This window comes from Sapajus apella, unplaced genomic scaffold, assembly GCF_009761245.1.
Source record: "Sapajus apella isolate SASKATOON/1434 unplaced genomic scaffold, GSC_monkey_1.0 scaffold28, whole genome shotgun sequence".
Taxonomy (NCBI): domain Eukaryota; kingdom Metazoa; phylum Chordata; class Mammalia; order Primates; family Cebidae; genus Sapajus; species Sapajus apella.
In genome coordinates, this window is record NW_022436968.1 from 17203709 (window position 1) to 17224448 (window position 20740).

General features: G+C 41.4%; 1 protein-coding gene across 4 annotated transcripts in view; it reads right to left on the reverse strand.

The window, feature by feature from the left end:
* Nucleotides 1-20740, reverse strand: part of RBM45 (RNA binding motif protein 45) — a 485504-nt gene that overhangs the window by 450204 nt on the left and 14560 nt on the right. The window contains exon 1 of one of the 4 annotated variants that reach the window (XM_032292843.1): nt 4692-4808. The exons of the other annotated variants lie outside the window; for them this stretch is intronic. Within the exon in view, the coding sequence (XP_032148734.1) occupies nt 4692-4793 (102 nt within the window). The 5' untranslated portion in view covers nt 4794-4808. Of the gene's footprint in view, nt 1-4691; nt 4809-20740 lie in introns of those variants that run through there. 4 annotated transcript variants of the gene reach the window in all.

A 20740-nucleotide genomic window follows, 5' to 3' on the forward strand; every position in this document is an offset into this window, starting at 1 on the left:
ACCTCTTACTCCCAGTTCTTCCAAATTTTCCAAAACCTTACACTTTAGTGTATGTACTTCATATATGGAAAGGAGACTGTACACTTCTGTGAATATAAATTGTCTATTCCACTTTTAGGTCATGAAGTACCAGAGGAAGAGATAGTCACACCCTAACATTGTAAAACAAAACAAGAAAAAACCTTCAGGAATTGGACCATAACAGCAAGTTTGCTGAAAACTATTATCAGAAGGCAATACCACATACTCACATATGCTAAGGAGTGCCATTATTTTGTATGTTTACTGGAAAAGGCACAAACTTTTTCTGTAATACAATATTTTTGTTTCTAGGACTTTTGTTCTTGTACTGATTCATTACCATTAAACTGTTTTGACAAAATGCCAAAGAACAAAGGGGAGGTATACATGATTTGACCAAGACACTGCAAGTAGTTTCAGAAACTAAGGAGACTATTTTTCTGACAATGTATGTGGGATTTATAATGAAATGATTGGTAAAATTATACAATGATTCTGGAGATAATCATGTAAAATATAAAATGGGAAATCATAAATGTGATTTTTTTTTTATATTTGTAGACATGACCCAAATAGGTTCTTTTAAATTACAAATTATTAAGATAAACATCTGGAACGTATCTGCAGCTAGAGTGTAAATAGTGAGGGCTTAGACTAGCTCATCTCTTGAATCATGAAACAGATTCAGAGAGATTATGACTTGCCCAAGATAATATGATAGAGCCAAATAGGTTCCAGGCAAAGCCAGGATCAGAATTCAGGGCTTCTTGCTCAGTTCTCATGTTCTTTCCACTCTACCACATTTCTCTGAGACAGAGAAAGGGCCCCCTCTTAGGGCCTCCAAGTAAGGAAATAAAGGAAAATCTTGAGTTCCTACAAGGGAAGTTCCAGACACCTAGCTAGCCCTGAAAAGTAAATAAGCAACTTGATGAGCAAGAAGGTAAGAGTAGCTTAAGGCAATAGCCAAGGAAATTAGAATCACAGGATGTTTGGTTCCCCTATAGGAACTAGAGATAACATATGTCCCTGAATTGTTTTTCAGAAACATAGACCCCACCAAACAGGTCTGCTTGCACATAGACCTCCGATAAGGGGAAACTGAGGACTGAACTCTGACTGCCATTCTGTATGGTCTAAATTTTTTCCTGAGGTGCCTGGAGGAAGTCCACTCATGAGTCAGAGCTGACATTCTTTTCTGCTGACCCCAGAATTTTTAAACAAACTTTTTCCTTAACCATTTGCAAATCAGAAAAACTTTCAATCTATGATCGGTAAGCCCCCACATCAAGATATCCTGCCTTTTTAAGCCAAACCAATATGTAAACTCCATGTATTGATTTACAATTTTTCCTGTAACATCTGCTTTCCTGAAATGTACCCCTGCCTTTAAGAAACCCTTGCTTGCAAACCATAAGAGAAGTCAGGATTTAAGCAAGAACTGCCTGATCCTCCTTGCTTGGCACTCTGCAAATAAATGTCCTCCTTTCTCCTGCTGCAAATCTCAGTGTGGATGTTTGGCCTGATTGTGCCAGGAAAGCGAATCCCAGTTCAGTTCCATAACACCTTCTCTTGGGTATTTTTTGTTTTTGTTTGTTTGCTTGTTTTACAAATTTTTCTATCAATGCTAGGCATTTCTTTTCCAGCATTATGACTTTTGCCACTTCAGTTCATGCTGATTATTTAATCAGTAGTTCAATAGGCTTAAAAAAAATACACTTAGAACATTCCAGGGCTAGCCTAAACTACACTATAGTTTACAAAAGTGTGTTGAGGGTTCCTGAGCAGGTATGCTATGCTGCTTGTGGCAGCACAGATTTAGTGGCAGTGCAGATTTAGTGGCAGTGCAATCTGGGCTGGGCACAAAGATTACTGACTCACCTGTTGTTTCATCACCGCTTTGAAAAAATCACCTTATATGATTCTTCTTAGAGTCAGTGATTTTCTTCTCTTCATTATAGTTTCCAGCCACCACAAACACATAAAAATGGCCGTCAAAAGGCTTCTCTACACCTTAAGTGGAAAGAGCTGTGAGGCACCTACTCAGAACTCCCAGCATAGTGCCAGCTGATTTCACAAGTATTTACAAAGTGTTACCAGAGACTTTTGAGGTCCCATAAAGCTTTACCCTTACTTGCAACGTCCATTTGAGCTAAACTCCTGAACACTTACCGTCTTCCAGGAGATCGATTGCTCCTTTCAGCTTAGGTTTGGGGGAGGAAAAATTAAAAGTAAGCAAACAATTGAGCCACGATTAAGTCCTTGTTATTTACCTTCTTTTTTCTTTTTGTGCTAATAATTCTTAGTCCACATTCTACATGAGAATCAGTGGGTAAGCTTTTCAAAAAGTAAAGACGCCTTGGCTCTAACCCCTAAAGATTCTACTTTTATGGAGATGGGAGTGGGAGGGAGGGTCAGGTTTTTGTAAGTCCCCCAGATAACTAATGTGTCGCCAAGGTTGAGAACCACTGTACTGTACAAACACAATAGTGACTCTGTGGCTGCTGTATGCTGGTGTGAAGGTTGTGATGCAAAATATTTGAGACTAAAATAACCCTGATGCCCAACCTAAAGAAATGATGAAAAATGAATAAATGGAACAGATGAAGGATCTGAATTTTTTTTAGAGGCACTAAGTCTGGCATATTCTGATTCACTCAAATGTAGCTTTTAAACCAGTGAAACTTCTTTAAAAAAATTTTTTAAATCATGCACTCGATAATTGTTAAGAAATCTTTGGCTTTCAAAGGAGGAATTTAAAAAATACTGAAGTAACTAAAAGCTATACAATTTGATAGTGGAAGCTAAGAAGGGTTTTCAAAATTTAAGAATATGAAAATACTCTTTTTGTTTTCAAAGACTCCTAAGTGTCATTTACTGTTGTAAGAGAGGAAAAATATTCCTCTGTCCTCAGGGTTTTCAGCTAGGACTGACATAAGACAGATTAAACAGAAGAAAAGCATACAATTTTATTTACATGTATATGGGAGCCCCCACAAGGACAACAAAGACCCAAAGAAGTGGCTAGGCCTAAGCACTTATATTGTAGTTTGAGCAAAGGGTGGAAATTGTAGAAAAGTAACTAGGAGGATAAGTTAGTTTAACAAAGTTTGTACAGATTTCTCTCAGCTTCAACTCCCCATCTCTGGTGATGAGAATGTTGTTTCTTTCGTACTGGTATAGGGAGGGTATCCTTCACATGGGAGTTGCATCTTCTGCTTTTGGGAAGAAAAGAGAAGATCAGAGTACCCTTCCTGTACCTACTGTTTCTCAAGTGCCTCTATTTCAAAATAATTAATATGCCATAGCAGCATATTTTGGAGTGGCATGTCTGAATTCCTTTACTGTCGTCTCTACTTAGTTTATTAGTTTACCTTTGCCAAAGTCAAAAGTGACTATGCATTATCATAACCATGCATACAAATGCTTTTGGTTGACTTTGGATGCACCCAATTTGTTCTCCTAATATATGAGCCACATTCATCTGTTCTTCCTATAAATATGGATTCCTCTAAACCAGACTCCAGTCCCGTGTATGCATTTATAGATGCACATACATTTTTTTTTAATTTGCATTGGAAATTAATAATACTCAATGGTTATGTTGATTTATTTATTTTGAGACAGGGTCTCACTCTGTCTTCCAAGCTGTAGAGCAGTGGTGTGATCATGGCTCACTGCAGCCCTGACCTCTTGGGATCAAGGATTCCACCCACTTCAGCCACCGAATTAGCCAGGGCTACAGGTCCACATCACCATGCCTGGCTAATTTTTATGGGTTTTTTTTGTTGTTGTTGTTTCTTTTTTGCTGTTGTTGTTGTTGTAGAGACAGGGTTTCACAAGTTAGCCAGGCAGGTCTCGAATTCCTGGACTCAAGCCATCCACCTGCCTTGGCCTCCCAAAGTGCTGGGATTATAGGCATGAACCACTGTGCCCAGCCTTATATTGGTTTATAATTCAGTATGAATTCTCCAACTTTATTCTACTCCCATCCCCCAAAATTTGGTCTAAACTGATGGTTCTCAAAATGTTTGACTGCCCAGTAGAATCATCTGAGACGCTTTTAAAACTCTCCTGCTGTATTAATTCATTCTTGTACCCCTATAAAGAATTACCTGAGACTGGGTAATTTATAAAGAAACAAGGTTTAGTTGCCTCATGATTCCACAGGCTGTACAGGAAGGATGGCAGCATCTTCTTCTGGAGAGGCTCAGGGAGCTTTTACTCATGGTGGAAGGCAAAGCAGGAGCAGACATCTAACATGGCAGGAGCAGGACCAAGAGAGAGCGGGAGGGCAGAGGTGCTACACACTTTTAAACAACCAGATCTTGTGAGAACTCACCATCATGAGAACAGCACCAAAGGGATGGTGTTAACCATTGATGAAAGATCCACCCCCACGATCCAATCACTTTCCATCAGGTCCCACCTCCAACTCTGGGGATTAAAACTGAACATAGGATTTGGGTGGGGACACAGATACAAACCATATCACATGCCCCTGGCTGCGTCATGAAACAACTAAAGAAGAATTTCCAAGGATGGAACCCAGGTATCTGTGTTTTCCTGAGCTTTTAAAATGCAGCCAAGGTTGAGATCCACTGTTCTAAGTGATCACTATAATTTCCCATTCCATGATTGATTTAGGAAGAAGGATGTGACCCAATACTTACCAAGACACAAGAAGTCTCCTGTAAAGCTGCTGGGAAAGCTTTCTTCACCCCTTTAAAGAAACAAAAGGATATAAGAAAAAGTCTCTCTTCTTCATCTAGCATTGTTGATCTGAATCTGGTGCCACCAGTTTGTGATCTTGGCATAGGGTCATGGTGACTTTGGGTGAAGGTAACTTTGAAGATACCTAAGAAATATAATTTCAGTCCTTGATGATCCTGGAGCCTGACCTGCCTCTGAGTCTTCAGTAGAATAGAAATAATAATATCTTATTATTTAAACTTGTTTGAGCCATATTTTTCTGCTTATTGTCTTTAAAAGCACCCAGATCACACTTACCATGAACAAATATTTTCTCTTTGACAAAACTCTATTCAGGCTCCCCTGAACTTTTCAAGTAGCCTTGAAAAGTTGGACTTTTGGACTTCCATATTTGTCCCTGAACTGTCCAATTTTAACAAGAATCCTTGGCTTAGTTGAATCCCCCTTCCTCCATATCTGATTATCCTCCATATGTTACTGGGTCTTTCATTCTCCACCATTCCTCAGCTATGTCTGAGCATCCCAGCCTGCTTTCAGCAAGAATCCTGTTATGCCAGTTTGGCCAGAATGCCCACTTAGTCCTAATGTTTCCTCTTACTACTTTTCCATCTGTGGACCCCCACCCTGCTCCTTGGCTGTAAATTCCCACTTGCTCATGCTGTATGTGGATCTGAGCCCAGTCAGTCTCCCCTACTGCAAAATCCCTTGCAGTGGACCTGTATACCTATGGAAATAGTTCCCACACACACCTTAAATAAAGGATGCCTCATCATCGAAAGTGTCATTGATTTTTTTTTTTAGCACCATACATAGGCCACTCATTTTGAGTATTAATCAGGAGGTGATGAATCTTAATGCATATTTCCAAACAGCATCACTCCTTACGTTCAGGTGAGTAGGACAAAATCAGCTGACTTCTGTAAAGGTGTTACCCAAAACCTTGACTTCATTAGTATTGATTGCTCATCAAGTCTTTTGAAATTGCAATAGCTACACATAAAATTGGGTATGAATTCATTGGAAGAGCATTCACTTATATAAAAATAAATAGAGTTAAATTGTTCCACCCAAAGAACTAAGTCTAAACCTTGCTTACTGCTTCTTGGCTAAAACACAAGGTAAATACCAATGCATATAGCAACTCATAGAAAACATATTCCCCAGTTTTAGAATTTCCCCCACATTCATGACGGTGATTTCAGTAAAATCTCACAGCATTTATTTATGTAGAGTGAACCTAAGCGTTGAAGTGAGACAGCCTAATCTATTCTCTGGTGAAAAATGCTAATCTATGTACAGCACTATTTCAGCTTTCACCCTTTCCAGCTATAAATCTAGTTAAAGGAAAAGCTTCATAAAAAGTAAATACTTTAGTTCTTCCTGATAATCCCCCTCAGCATTGCATTCTACTTATCAGGCCAGCTTATTCTGAGTTGTTGGCTTATTTCAGTTCTCTAAAAGAAGAACGCAAGAAATTCAAATTCAAACCGGATGGTCCATATCACATCAGGGGATTGGGACAGTTGATTTACTCATACAATCTCTTTAAACATCTACCAGGAGAGGTTCTAAGGCAGAATTTATTGCCTCCTCTTGCCATCTTCGGGCCTACAAAAAACGAAGCAAAATCCTTCTATGAAATCTGAAACTCCAGTCACTGATTTCCTGGCTGATATTTACAAAGCACGATGTAGTCCTGTGATAGTCACAGCAGGAATCTGCCTCTCTATGGGGTTTCCATCTGTTTGCCATCCGAAAGAACCTCTTTGGGAAGCCATGGTAAATGCAGAGAACCCATTCCTCCCCATGGGTCCCAGAGTCTTGTATTAGCTTTTTAGTCTTTTCAGGATCAGCTGCTGTTGGAATTAAATATGCTTACATTTCTACAGAATGAGAAGTATATAGAATTATACTGCTGTAACTTTCATTTTTATCCATGTTTGGCTTATCATAGGCTACTTGTAAAAATCTTTCATATGATTCTGAAACTCTTATGCAAATGTCACCAAAACGAAAATTTAGCCACTGCAATTCTTTCCTTTGGGAGAAGAGTTTTCTATGTAACTTTATGTAATGCACTTCTTATTATAAAATGGCTTACACTTGAAGCAAGTATTTCTGAGCTCTTTAGGTCCAAAGTGACTTAAAAGTGTAATATTTTATGTTGAAAGGCTATTTGTTCACTTCTTTTTTAAATTTAAATTTTAATCTTACAGATGGGGTCTCACTACGTTGCTCAGGCTGGTCTTGAACTCCTGGCCTCAGGTGAGGCTTCCATCTCGACCTACGTGCTGAAATTACAGGCATGTGCCACCATGCCAAGCCTATTTATTCACTTCTTATTAAGAGCTAACACAGATGATATAATAGGTTAGAGCAAAGAAAACAGATTACAATGACAAGACTTTTCAAAACTGATCTTTTGTGGGTCAGCTTCAATACAGATAATTCACTGTAAATAAGTGGGGGTTCACAGCAGTATCGAGTTATAACTAACTGGGAACTGAGTGTATTGATCCAGCAATAAATGCATAATGGTTGCTTTTATTACTGATGAAACAGAGCTTGAATTAATTCCACAGGAATGTTTAATAAAGGAAACGATTTCATGAAGATCAGCCTTTTTCTCATCTCCATTCTTCCCTGCAGGTATGGCAGCCTTCACAGTGCCCGAACAAAAACAGACTCTATTCTGTTCCTCAAGGAATAATTTATTAAACATGTTTTTGTACATTGGCCTTTCTGTGTTTATGTGCTATTTCCTCAGAGAAGGTTGACTATGAGGATGAAATAGAAATAACATCACTTTTCAATATTCTTCAAGCCCCAATTCCTAGAAAATGACAGGGATACAAAGGTCTTTTTATTCATCCTGTCAAATGCCAGTTTGTTTCAATATGGTTTCCCTGAGTTCAGTATCAAATGAGGCACAGTCCCCAGTAGGCAGTAGAGAAAGAAGTTTTCCTTACCACACTGGGGAAAGGAAATATGAATACTAAACCAAATGACTGTCAGAGGATGGAGAGGAGATGAAGAAAGGCCTCAAGAAAGAGGATAAGGCACAAGGGAAAGACCAGGTGAAGAAAGGCAATCAACAACTTGCCTTTCAAAGAATGATGACATTGTGATGACTGTATTTACATGACTTAGACATGAGGTGCTACCTCAGTGTTTTGTAAAGCATGTTACACGCATGTGATAATTAACGGAGATGAACTTGGCACACAGATAACATTTTTCAAGGGTTGTGTATTTAATCACGTGTATGGTATATGTACCCGTTCACACACATATGCATACATTTGTAAAGCATGTTACATGCATACAATAATTAACAGAGATGAATTTGGCACACAGATGAACATTTTTCAAGAGCCATGTATTTATTTTATCGTGGGTATGGTATATGTACCCATTCACACGCACATGCATACACGTATATACCTAACGCATCAAAGCTGAAATTTCATGGATTCTATTGCTTAGGATGAAGCTAAAATGTAAAAAAAAAAAAAAAATGGTTTTATTGAAGACAAAGTATTAAATAATAATACACACAGTACTAGGCTGCGGCAAGAAGCATGTTGGTGATACTTGAATGACTGGAATTTAAGAAACCTTGGTAAAGGCAAATGAAACACAGAGTTTCATGTGAGAGTGTGGGGAGATCCCTACTCTTCACTGATCAAAAGTGTGATTTTTATTTACTATTGATTCAGTATTTTTAAAAAGCTAGCTACACATTTTTAGTCAGATATTTTCACCACCTATGGTAAAAATTTCCTCAGGAGAATGTTGCCTAACAAATTTATGGGAAAACAATTTTAAACTTTCTAGAGCTCTGTTTTCTTGTTTGAAGAGTTGAAACTTTATGTTTTTGGGTTTTTTTTTTCCCCCACATTTCCTTACCATTCTAATCTGTTCTAATCTTAGGATGTTTCCCCCATTTCGGACCACAAATTCTACCAGAAGAGGGAGCCGTGTTCTGCTTGGAAAATCCTCTTAAGCTCAAGGATCTTTGCCGGAAACAGGATCACCCCTCCACTTGTTTACTGAACACTGCCTCCCTTTACTCTGAGTTAGTCATTTTACGGTGTCGGCACCAGCCTGGGGATCCTTCTGACAGCGGATATTTTGTCACAGTGCAGTCTGAGATCCAGCCTTCAGCTTTTCTAAGAATCCAGTTAGCCTCTGCACGAAACATCTTGTTAAAATCGTGAGTGTTCTGATCATTACCACATTTTTCATTATGTGTGTGGTAATCCTGGGCTGACTAGGCTGGGATCCAATTGGGTTAATTTTGAGTTGGATTCAAAGTTTTAGAGTTGGAAGGATTTTTAAGAGCACCTCTTCCAACTTCCTCATTCCACAAACAAAGGCTATGACACTGAAAGAACTTATGTCCCACAGAAAGTTACTAGTGTGGAAATAGGATTATTTGGCTTATGTGGAAAAGTCCTCCACAGCCCGCTTTAGTCCTGACTGCACCTAGGGACTGTGTAACTTTGGGCAGGTCATTTAACCGCTGAGACACTGTTTTCTCTTCTATAAAATAGCTAACCGCTAAAATCACTTCAGTTCTATTCTGTTGGGCTCACTGCCTCTGAATGCTAAGTCATTTAAAGGCAGATGGAGTAATAAGGTTGTAGAATTATGAGTGATTTGTCTTTTATTGAAAAAAAGTTTATAATTATTGCATAATCTTTATCTTCTATTTGCAGGCAATTCTAAGGCCTCTTGTTGGCTTTATTGTTCCTTCCTGTTCTCTAAATTTGTAAATGATTTTTACCTTTATGAGTACAGAAGGGATTAAAATTTGACTATACCAGAACAAAAATTTGTAACTCCAGCATGAATGCAACAATCAAAACGTTAATCCAGGACCATAAGAGAATGTGGAAAAGTAAAAACAGTTGAAGTATTAAGGTTGTAGCATTGTGAATGATTTGTCTTTTTTAAAAAAGGTTTATAATTGCAAAATAAACATAATTCAAGAGGATGAAAAAGTCCACGTAAAAAGCAACACAGAGGTGAAGGAGCCGCACCCAGCCTGAGATTTTAGGGGGTGGAGTCAAAACAATCAGCAGCTCTGCCAGTACCAGCACTCCCCACCAGACCCCACTCCTAGCATGTGCCTCAGCTTTGTAATAAAGCTTCCTCTTTTTCAGGATATTGAATTGGCGTTCAGGGAAAGCCAGACATCATGTAATCAGTTTGAAATTACAGCATATATCTAATAAAAGAGCACAAAACTTACCAAAAAAAATTTTTTTCCAGAATCTTTTTTTTTTTTTTCTTTTTTTGAGACAGAGTTTCACTCTTGTTACCCAGGCTGGAGTGCAATGGCGCGATCTCGGCTCACCGCAACCTCCGTCTCCTGGGTTCAGGCAATTCTCCTGCCTCAGCCTCCTGAGTAGCTGGGATTACAGGCACGTGCCACCATGCCCAGCTAATTTTTTGTATTTTTAGTAGAGACGGGGTTTCACCATGTTGACCAGGATGGTCTCGATCTCTTGACCTCGTGATCCACCCGCCTCAGCCTCCCAAAGTGCTGGGATTACAGGCTTGAGCCACCGCGCCCGGCCTTCCAGAATCTCTTAAAGAGCAATGTGTTTGCTAAGAAAAGGGGAGATGGAAAAGAAATCATGTGTAAGAGAAATCTTTTCACAGAACCAACGCAACTTCAGACCCGGCACACATAATGGCAGACAGCTTAAAACAGGAACCCCCATCACCTTAGAAGGAGACAGAGAATCAGAGTTTGCACCTCAGAGTGAGGAAAGCCTAGTTCAGCCTGGATCCGAGGAAGGTCCACCCCACCTCTCTTCCTTCTGTTAGCATGGCTGCTCTGTGGAGAGGACAAAGGTCTTTCCTGCTAAGTAAAATTAGTGCGTCAGAGTGTTTTGGTGATATACCTTACACATTTGGATTGATTCTATTGGAGACACAGGGCCCACTTCATGGGTGCCGGGCCTGTGCAGTCACACAAGGTTCCACACATAGGAGGATCCCCTTTGTGTTTGGTTTAATTTCTGCTGTCACTGTTTTGAAATTCTTAATAATTTATGAACAAGAGACCTCATTTTCCACTGGACTTTGAAAACTATGTGGCTGGTCTTGGTTAGAAGTTTTTGTGAGACTGTTCACATTGCTACATAGATTTCTTCCATTATTCTGCTCTGTGGTTAACCCTTTCAATGTGCTTAGCCTGTTGGCCTGCTGTAGGCAACATGTGGCTTGCTGTGAGTTGGGTCTGTGTCTTCCCATGTGTTCTAGACTGCAGAGTGTGGGTCTCTTCCAAGCAGATTTGTCCTTTCTCCCCTTATAAACTCCAGGTCAGCACCTGTATCTTGCACAATTTAGGCTCTTTGTCTCTTCCCCAAATGTCTAGAGCTTCATGTTCTTTTAACCACAGGTGCTCTAAGCACCCTTTTAGAATCCGCATTAAAGGTTGTTGAGTTCTTCTGAAAACTTTGCCTAGGCAAAGATTAGTGTAAATCTGTGCTACTTTGAGCATGCTGCATTTACCCTCATAGGCCTTGCATGCGGCAAACGACAGAGACCTCTGGTGTTGCACTTCATCTTGCTCAAACATCTGCCGACTTTTAACATTTGGTTTTCCGCAGGTCAGAGTCTCCCTTAAGATTTGAAAGTGGCTCCTTTGAATGAGCAAAATGCAAGTTAACTACAGCTCTGTAGCATTTCTATAGCCAAAACCCCATGAGCTACAGCAAGAACTGGCCACCACCCTACTGTATCCCTGTACACAAAAGGCCCGGAGGAGGATCAGAATGGCCCATGGGTAATATAGCTCCTTTAATATTCCAGCAATCATTTTCTTCTCCCCTGCTTCCCTCCCAGAGCAGAGCAGGAAGGAAACCAAACGTTGTCCTACACAAAAATGGGGCCTAATGCCCCAAGGGGGAAAGGAAGAGAGAGAGAAGAGGAAAGGTGCCTTGCAAATTTGGGAAATACTTCTGATAGCAATTTAAACTGTATCATCCCTGGGCCTGGCACAGTGGCTTATGCCTGTTATCCCAGAACTTTGAGAGGCCAAGGCAGGCAGACCACTTGAGGCCAGGAGTTCAAGACCAGCCTGGTCAAAATGGTGAAAACCTGTCTCTACTAAAAATACAAAAATTAGCTAGGAGTAGTGGTGGGTGCCTGTAATCCCAGCTATCCAGAAGGCTGAGGAGAATTGATTGAACCTGTGAGGCAGAGGTTGCCGTGAGCTGAGATCATGACACTGCACTCTAGCCTGGGCCACAGAGCAACACTCCGTCTCTAAATAAATAAATAACTGTATCATCCCTGAAAATGAATGTGCCCATTGGATGAGACTGGCAGACACAGCATAAGAGGTGAAGAGATGAGCACACCTATAGCTCACCCTGGTAGAAATACTGAAAAATAAATCTGACCAGTAGATTTCAGACCCACCTTTTTCCATGCAACAAGAAGCGCCCCCCACCCCCTGACCACCCTGCATCTTATTGTTTTGTGAGGTTTAAAGAGCAACAGCCATCATTCACCATTTAGTTGAAGTCCAAGATGTCTTCTGCAGACCAAATGACTAGGGGTGGTTTGGGAGCAGAGTTCTCCTGAAAGGAGTGGGTGTGTATCTGAATGCTGATGGGCTAGTTGTGACCTAGGTTGAGAATAGGAATCCACAGAGAGTCTTCTTCCTGTGATCAGGCTTTTACCTTTAAAGTGCATCCCCTTTGAGATTCAGGGCAAAGTCCTAATTAGCAGGGGTCTCGACTTTTTCTCTGCTATGTAGTTCTTTCCAAACCACAGGGCCTTGGATGGACTGAAGGGGCAAAGTGTCACTCTTTGGTCCAGGGAAGGGGTATCACCTTATCAAATGGACCTGGACTCAGAGAGGTCAAGTCAGAAAGTAAAATAAGCCTGTCTCCTTTCTCAGTCAGTGAGAGTTAGCTGCCCTCTGAACAGAGAAAGGTCTGAGACTGGACATTCAGGTAACTGAAAGAAGCTGGCCTCCTACTGTGGCCTAGGAGGGGCACTGTACTTCTTAGGTTCACCTTCAAAAGGAATTCTGTGGAAGGGAATTCTGTATCAAATTGCTACCCAATTTCTAAACTACCAAGGACCCAGATGGCCTTGATATTTCCCTCAGCGTGGCTGAACTTCAGACAGGCTTCTTCCTGACTTGAGGCTCTGACCTCTCTTTTCTTAGGGCATTTTTTTTTTGGAGACAGGGTCTTGCTGGGCTCAAGTGATCCTCCTACTTCAGCCTCTGGAGTAGCTGGGACCACAAGGGTGCACCAGCATGTCTGGCTAATTTTTAAAAAATTTTTGAGATGGAGTCTCACTATGTAGCCCAGGTCTTATTTTCTTTAGAAAACTTTTAATTGTAAATTTGTTCTCTGCCCCTTTGAGATATATGTAAATCTTTCAAAACATCCCTTGCCAGTTTTACTACCCACAAATGTGTTTCTCAAAGATCTGGAATCAATGTCCTTGAAATATAATCATCAAAGAAGATAAATCTGAGAATCATAACATATCCTGTGGAATGATAGGAGCCTAACTTCAGTGGGTGCCTTGCTCCAAGTTGTAAAACTACCACCTGTCATAAAGATATGAGAAGTTTGCTTTCCTTTGGGCAAAGTCAATTAGCAAACACAGATAGCCCACTGATCTCCCTCTTACTCCGGTGCTCAAAGACTCTACCACCCTTTTTTTCAGTGAAGTTGAATTTAGACTGAGTTCTGGCCTCTCTCCCCTACTGCAATCACCTTAAATAAAGTCTTTCTTGCCTGTTTAAATTTTGGGGGTTCAATTTTTGCTTTAACATAAACAATGTAAGTAAACTCAACTAAATGTGCTGTGTCCCTACAAACCCTGGTTGCTTTGCAGCAGGAAAAGATCCATGATTAAATTGCATGAGGTACATGAGGCAAAATGCCTCTTGGTTTGTGACACAGGAAGGAGGGATGTCACCATCATAGCTGAAACATTGTGAGGCAGCAGCAAGAGGCTGGCTAGAGCTGGGCTGGGATAGAACACCTACCTACCTCACCCCAGGCATCATGACTCTAGCACTTCGCAAATAATTCCCCATTTAATTCCTACAACAACCTTATGCAACAGATTTTTTTTTGGATACAGTCTCTCTCTGTCGCTAGGCTGGAGTGCAGTGGTGTGATCTCGGCTCACTGCAACCTCCACCTCCCAGGTTCAAGCGATTCTCCTGCCTCAGCCTTCCGAGTAGCTGGGACTACAGGCACATGCCACCATGCCCAGCTAATTTTTGTATTTTTAGTAGATACAGAGTTTCACCATGTTGGCCAGGATGGTTTCGATCTCTTGAACTTGTGATTCACCCACCTCAGTCTCTCAAAACGCTGGGATTACAAGCATGTGCCACTGCGCCCAGCTGATTTTATTAGTATAGCCCCATGTCTTCAGGTAAGGTACACCTCTGACACACAGACGTTTGGTGAGCATAGAGCACTGGCACTTTGGTTCCGGGATTTGGGTTTTAACCACTAGCTTATACTTCTACATTCTGCAGCTAGAACCAAAGAGCACAAATCCCAAGGCGTGGTAGCAGACCCACTAAGACCTGATCAGGTAACCAGGAACACGTCAGAGAAGTCTCTGTCTCTACCAGAGAGCAGTTTTCTATTTCAGGACTACAGCAGCCCACAACAGGGCCATTACAGCATCCACCTTTGATGTCCCCTGTCTCACAGGATAGAACAATTCTGCATCTCACCAATTCCTAAGATCAGAGGGGTTTTCTCCATAAAAGGCTATGTAGGTTCTTTCTATAAATCTGCCTTCACACAACCACATGCCTGGTAGTTCTAGGAAGAAAAAGCCTGTTTTTCTGCAAATGGTGTAGAAAGGTGGCAGTGTCTGAGAACAACCGAACAGTATCAAAGCTGCTTCCTCCGTGCAGTTCTGAGGTGACCTTGGCTGATCTCTGAAGTATGTGCTGAAACTGAAATGGGGGCTTTGACTGCCATCAAGGGCAAACCGCATTCTGCACTCAGTATGCTGAGTACCATTTTCCCCTGCAGCTTGCTCCCTTACAACTTACTTTCCTCCCTTGCTGCTTCAAAAAGTGTGTGAGAAGCCCTTTGACAGAGCACGCTGATGCTTGCACAAAGAAAAGAGAAGTAAAGTTGCTTTTGCACCTCAACTACACAAAAACAAATCCCTTTACTGGCTCCCCAAGTCCCCCAGTGTAGCCCCTGGACGTCTCTGTCTGGATGGCTGCAGGCTAGGACACCAGGCTCACCATTTCATTCCCTGAACCTTCCTTTTCCCATCTGTGAAAAGAGGATCTCAATATCTTGCTTAGTACTCTCCAGGGCTGTTATGAGGCTCAAATGAGATAATGTATGTAAAGCACTTTGTAAACTGTAAAATGCTTTACAAATGTAAGGGATTATTATAAACCACAATACAGTGATGTTTTATGCTTTTATAAAACTACTGGCTGGAACTGCTGTAAGGGGAGTCCCTCTGGTGATTTTTATTTTGGAAACAGGAGGACTTAGGTTTGCCTCCTTGCCAGGAATTGGATTCCTGGAAGCAGCTGTTTATTCCATTTCGCTCTGCGACGCACATATGGCCACAGCACGCCTCCTGCAGAGCTGACAATATGTACTACTGTGTTTGAGCACATCCACGGAAAGCGTCCTTTCTCCACCCTCACTATTTCTAACTTGCCAAGTCTAACACCTAGGAAACACAGACTTTCACACCGCATTTCACCACAGCAACATTTGTTTTCTTAGATGAGGTTTTTTCCCCTTTAGCAACCAGAATTTTACAGTCAGACTCTCACCATAAAAACAGTCTTCTCTTGAGCAGATTGAAAAAATTGGATGCTGTTTTTTTCAACTTTGACATGGTTAAAATGATATTAATATTTGTCCCAAGACGGAGGTTGGACCAGTTGAAAAGGATTAAGGTACTAACACGTTCTTTTTCCCTTGTGCCTGCAGTGCACAGAAAGACTGGACCGGCACTGGGTGATGGTGCTCAAGCTTTCTGCTGCAATGGAGTGGAGCACACTGCCACTCTGCACAAATACCCGCACGGAGCAGCATTATAGATAACCACTCACTGCTCTCTGAGGGGTTTGAGATCATTTGATGTCTGAGAACTACTGCTGGCTTGTAAATGTCAAGAGAAATTATGAACATTTGTAGAAAAGTAACTGTTTGACTAATTTCCTGTTCCATGGAGCAAACACACTGCCATATGTATTCAGAATCTGGTGCTGACAGCCAGGCCATGGCAAGCTTCAAGGTTATAGGATCATAAATGGGATTAGATAAGCCAGACAGTGTGGCTCAGACTCCAGCACTTTAAAAATATTATTAAAATCCCCAGAAAGGGCAAACAAGTTTGAAGGGAAAGTAAGATGTAACAGACTCCCACTAAGAGAGAAAAGAATCTTGGGTACGATTACTGGGAACTTGGTAACCGCCCCTGGAGCACTTCTAGAGTGCACTTTAGAATCAATCAACATTTTAGGACATAAGACATAATGCAACAAGTCATGCTTTAGAGCTCAGAAAGATTTTTCTATTTGATTTGATCCATGGAAAAATAAATTAAGGAAAGGACAAAGAAAACTTACTGAGAAGACCAAAATCGACATTAGGAATTTGCAGTTCCGGAGACCTGAATGCAGTGCCCCACCTGGAAGTCTTTGTGTTTTTAATTATCTGCTTCTTTTTAATTGACCAGATTAATTATTTCCACCTTGCTACTTGGCAGGTAGAGTCACTGTTCCTTTTCACGGCATTAATAAACTCATTCAATTTTTTTCCATGTAATTAAGACTGTGAGTTGCAGATCACATTCTCAAATTGGCTTAGTGTACAGCCAATTCAGTCTTTATTAAACAAAATATATTACATCAGGTATTTCCCACTGAAAAAGAGTGTTGAGTTTCTACTGAGCTTCCCTCCAGTTGGGAGAGGAGAGTGGTGACTTTGTTCTTTTTATTTTTTGGAGAAGAAACACAGACCTGTAAAGGTTATAGCATCCAGGGTGGTGTTTCATTCTTAATATACTCAAAGTCTGAAGATTTAAAGGGCAGCTAATGGATTCATATTCAGGTATTTCTATTGCCACCAAAATTCTGACCAGGTCCTTTCATGAGCTATTTGAAAAGAAATAACTTTGGGTATGCCATTAAGTTAGTTAAGTGAAATATATTGCCCTCTTCTGTTAGCTTTATTTCTAGGTCATTTAGGAAACCCTAGGAACATTAAGAGTTTCTCAGTGCGTTGACTACAGTAGCTGAGCACAGTGCAGAAGGCTGTTTGTGGTGTCCACAGTACTCAAGAGAGCAAACTTTAAGCCAACGCTAACTGTCTCTCGAAGCGTTTGGTTTCATTCAGGACTTCCGGATCTCAAGTTGATTCCCAGAGGAACTTAATTTAGAAGTAAAGGGTAAGGTGCTTTAATCTTTCCAGGACCTGAATGGGATTTGCTCCATCAAGTCTGGCGGAGCAACAGTTTCTCAAGAGAGAAACTGATAGACCTCAAGAAATTGACGGACAGACATCTTAATGCTGGTCCTCTTTGACGCTAGTGAAAGGCAAGCAATACACATTTAAAATATTAAGAATATTAGTGCATTGTTTTTACATATTAAAAGCTTGTGAGAAATTCACTGTATTGTCTGATTGGGATCAAAGGTACAACAACTGGTTTTTTTTTTTTTGCATTTATTACTTCACTTCCTAGTAGAAATGGAATCTTCTAGTTACAGGTAATAACTCTGTGACAAATATACTCAAGTATGTAACGTAACAGTTCCTAATTTTTTAATGGAACCTATATTTGGCAATCTTCTGTCCCACAGTTATAAAACTTTATGGTGTTCTTCTTTTGTCTATTGAGATTCCAGGTGGTTAACTGCTGTATTTCCTTGCAACCCAAAATTCAAGTGTGGTAATGATATCCATGTGCTTCAAAAAAGGTATGTTGGCCTGTGGTTATGTTTTAAATAGGTGTCTAAACACACATACTCACAGACTCACAGAGTCACCTGGAATGGTATTTCATCTTGGTCTCATGCATAGCAGTCTGTGTCCTGACAAAAAACATTCAAAGCTAATTGCAGCGTGGCTTAGTGTAACTCTGTCTTTTGCACTAAAAAGGACAGTTTAAATGCTTTTTACCCATTGTTGTGATGGCCCCAAACAGTGTGCAGTCTTTATACAAAGACGCCATTTCAAACCCATGTTATAGGCATATGTGGGAATGGTGGGAATGAGAAGAAAAACTACCAATTTCAGGGAGTCTTTGTACTTGCTGTTAGAGTCCTCTTTGTGGCTTGTGCCCAAAGTGTTTTGTGCTGAGTAAAGCTGAAGACTGGGTCTCTGGAAAACACAGTGATTAAAGAGAAATGTGCTCAGAGAAATAAGGCTTTTAACTTCCAGGAAACTAACCAAACTAGGGAACCACCTCAGTGTATTACCAGTCTTGGCTGGGCCCGTTTCACCACAGTGAAACTGTCATTCTCAATGACAGTGAGCCCATCTCTTTGTCCCTCCAGGAATGCAATGCCAAGAAGCAAAACATCTGCTTGGGGAAATCTTTGGGTATCATAAAAGTTCCCTGCTCTCCCTTCAACCAGATTTTCCTCCTGCGCTGGCATGGAGGGCTGCCAGACACAGCACTTGGGGAAGCCTGCATACTATGATGGCCAGGTCAGCTACTCTCCATTCTGGGCTAGGTCCTCTGGAGTCTCATTTTCAGCAATACCTCCCCTCTGTGCCTCCCTGCCTCCCTTTTTCACAGTTAACTTACCTCCTTCCAGGCTGGAGTCTGGATCAGGAACTTTGGAGACTCAAAGGGGAGAAAAATAGGAATGTCTGGGTTAGGTCTTGAGAGTTTATTCCACTGTATGAAATACTCCATACACCATTTAAGATTGGCAACCATGAGGAATCTATCTAGTGATTACAGTGCTGGTTTTTGGTTTTCTGATGTTTTGTATAACATGCTATTTTATGCACAGCAATACTGATATTTTTATTGGTGTAATAATGTTACTTTGGCCATCAGTTAACTTGGTTCTCTCTTTCCACTTCTACCCCACCTATCTCCTACCTACCTCCCACCCCAGTCACTGATACCCTCACCACAAGTCCCATCAGCCCCTTTACCACTCAGCGTTTGTAACTCCTTGCCTTCTTTACCCCAAAACCCAAAGGCTTAGCTGGATTTGGTGGGAGGAGTCAGATCTCCCTGCCTGGGAAGGGGAAGGGTAGATCCCAGGTGGGCATATCCCTCCTGGTCAGCTGGAGAGATCACATTGCTGCAGCTGGAAGTTTACTGGCCAGATTCGGGAGTGGTGCAGATGTGGTGGGCCAGAGAGCTCCACTCAAGTGAGCCACAGTGGCAGGAAGGGCTGAAATCCTGCTGGGCCATAGACTTCAAAGGCAGCAGCTCCAAGGGAGGCACCAGCCAGGGTCGGGGCAGGGACTGAAGGGACAGGAAATTCCATCATTTACAAATTACCTAGTCTATGGTGTTTTGTTACAGCATCACAAATAGACTAAGACAGTGGGGGAAGTATAATTTTCTCCCAGGAAGGAACAGCAAATATTTTGAATAATAATACAATCTATCATAAGCCCCATTATCAAACAAACATATAAAATGAAAAGTCTGGCAGAATGAGAAAAGTTACAAACATTTGTCATTATCAGGGAGAGAAAGCTTGACATTTCTTTGACAAATATAATTCATCAATATAATTCCCTCTATAACACAAGACAATCTAGAGCCACGTGGTGGAGCTCAGCAACTTGGTGGTGGATACAGTGTGGCCCAGAAAGGAGGCTGTAGCTGAGAAAGAAGAAACATCACAGATCTAATGAGGCCAGTGCTAAGGGGAAGGTGGCTTTGGGAGCCAGGATGTCTTTGACCCTCACCTTTTTGGCTACATAATTTCCCATTGACCTCACTTATATTCAGCTTGTAACCTAACACAGGAATCTCCTTTCAAGATCAGGTTGAAAGGGCTGATATATCTCTGCCCATTTGCTTGAGACTTTGATAGCAAACAGCTCTGAGCAGTCACTATCTCCTTTACCCACCACCACCTCTGCCCCTCAACCAGAAGGCAGGGAGAACTGGCTCATCCTCAGGCAGATATTTCCATATCTGCTTGGATTGTATTTAGTGTAGTCTGTCCAGGAACCAGCCTGAATTCTTTGCCTCTTCCTCTAAGGAAGAACCCACTGATCATGACCACAAAACTTTTGGCTTTGCCTGGAGACAAATTTGAGCTCTGGTAAGACCCTGGTAGGCTCAACTGTAGGTTCTCACACAGACCCACTGATCCCTGGAATGCAACCTGAGTAACTGGCAGAGGGGCACAGCAGTTCTCAGTTATGACCTTCTGGACCCTCACACCCAGAAACACTTAACTCCGAGCCACATGCCCACTAGCAAGGGTTGGGTCCTGGTGGCCAGCTGCTTGCGCAACAGGCTGTAATGGAGCTGTGTAAGCAAGCCGGCCTGGACTGGCCGGCCCTTGGTGGCTCTCTGCTCTAGTCCCATCTGAAATGTGAGGATGATTAATTGGAAACATCCCTATTAGAAACTCACCTTCTTGCCATGCCTGACTATTCCTTTGAATGCATTAACCCCACCTCCATGTAACCCAGAACCTTTATGGAGGTAACTGGTTTTGAGAAGGAGGTGTAAAGCTGCCCTAAGCAAAGATGAAGCTCAATGAAATGTATGTGTAAGAAGTAACCAGATTACCAGACTGGGAGAACGGTTTCAAGGTGAAATTGTCTCTAAGGCTGAGGGACTGTGCCCCCACAGACTAGGAGACAGTCAGTGGTAGATATGCAGCTATGTCAGCTAATCCAAGGCAGTGAACAACCATCAGAATCCACTATTATTTTTATTTTTAAAATATTTATCTGCTCAGTATCCTCCCCTCCGAACACACTGTCTTCTGAAAGGAGTTCAACTTCACTGGCCACAAGGA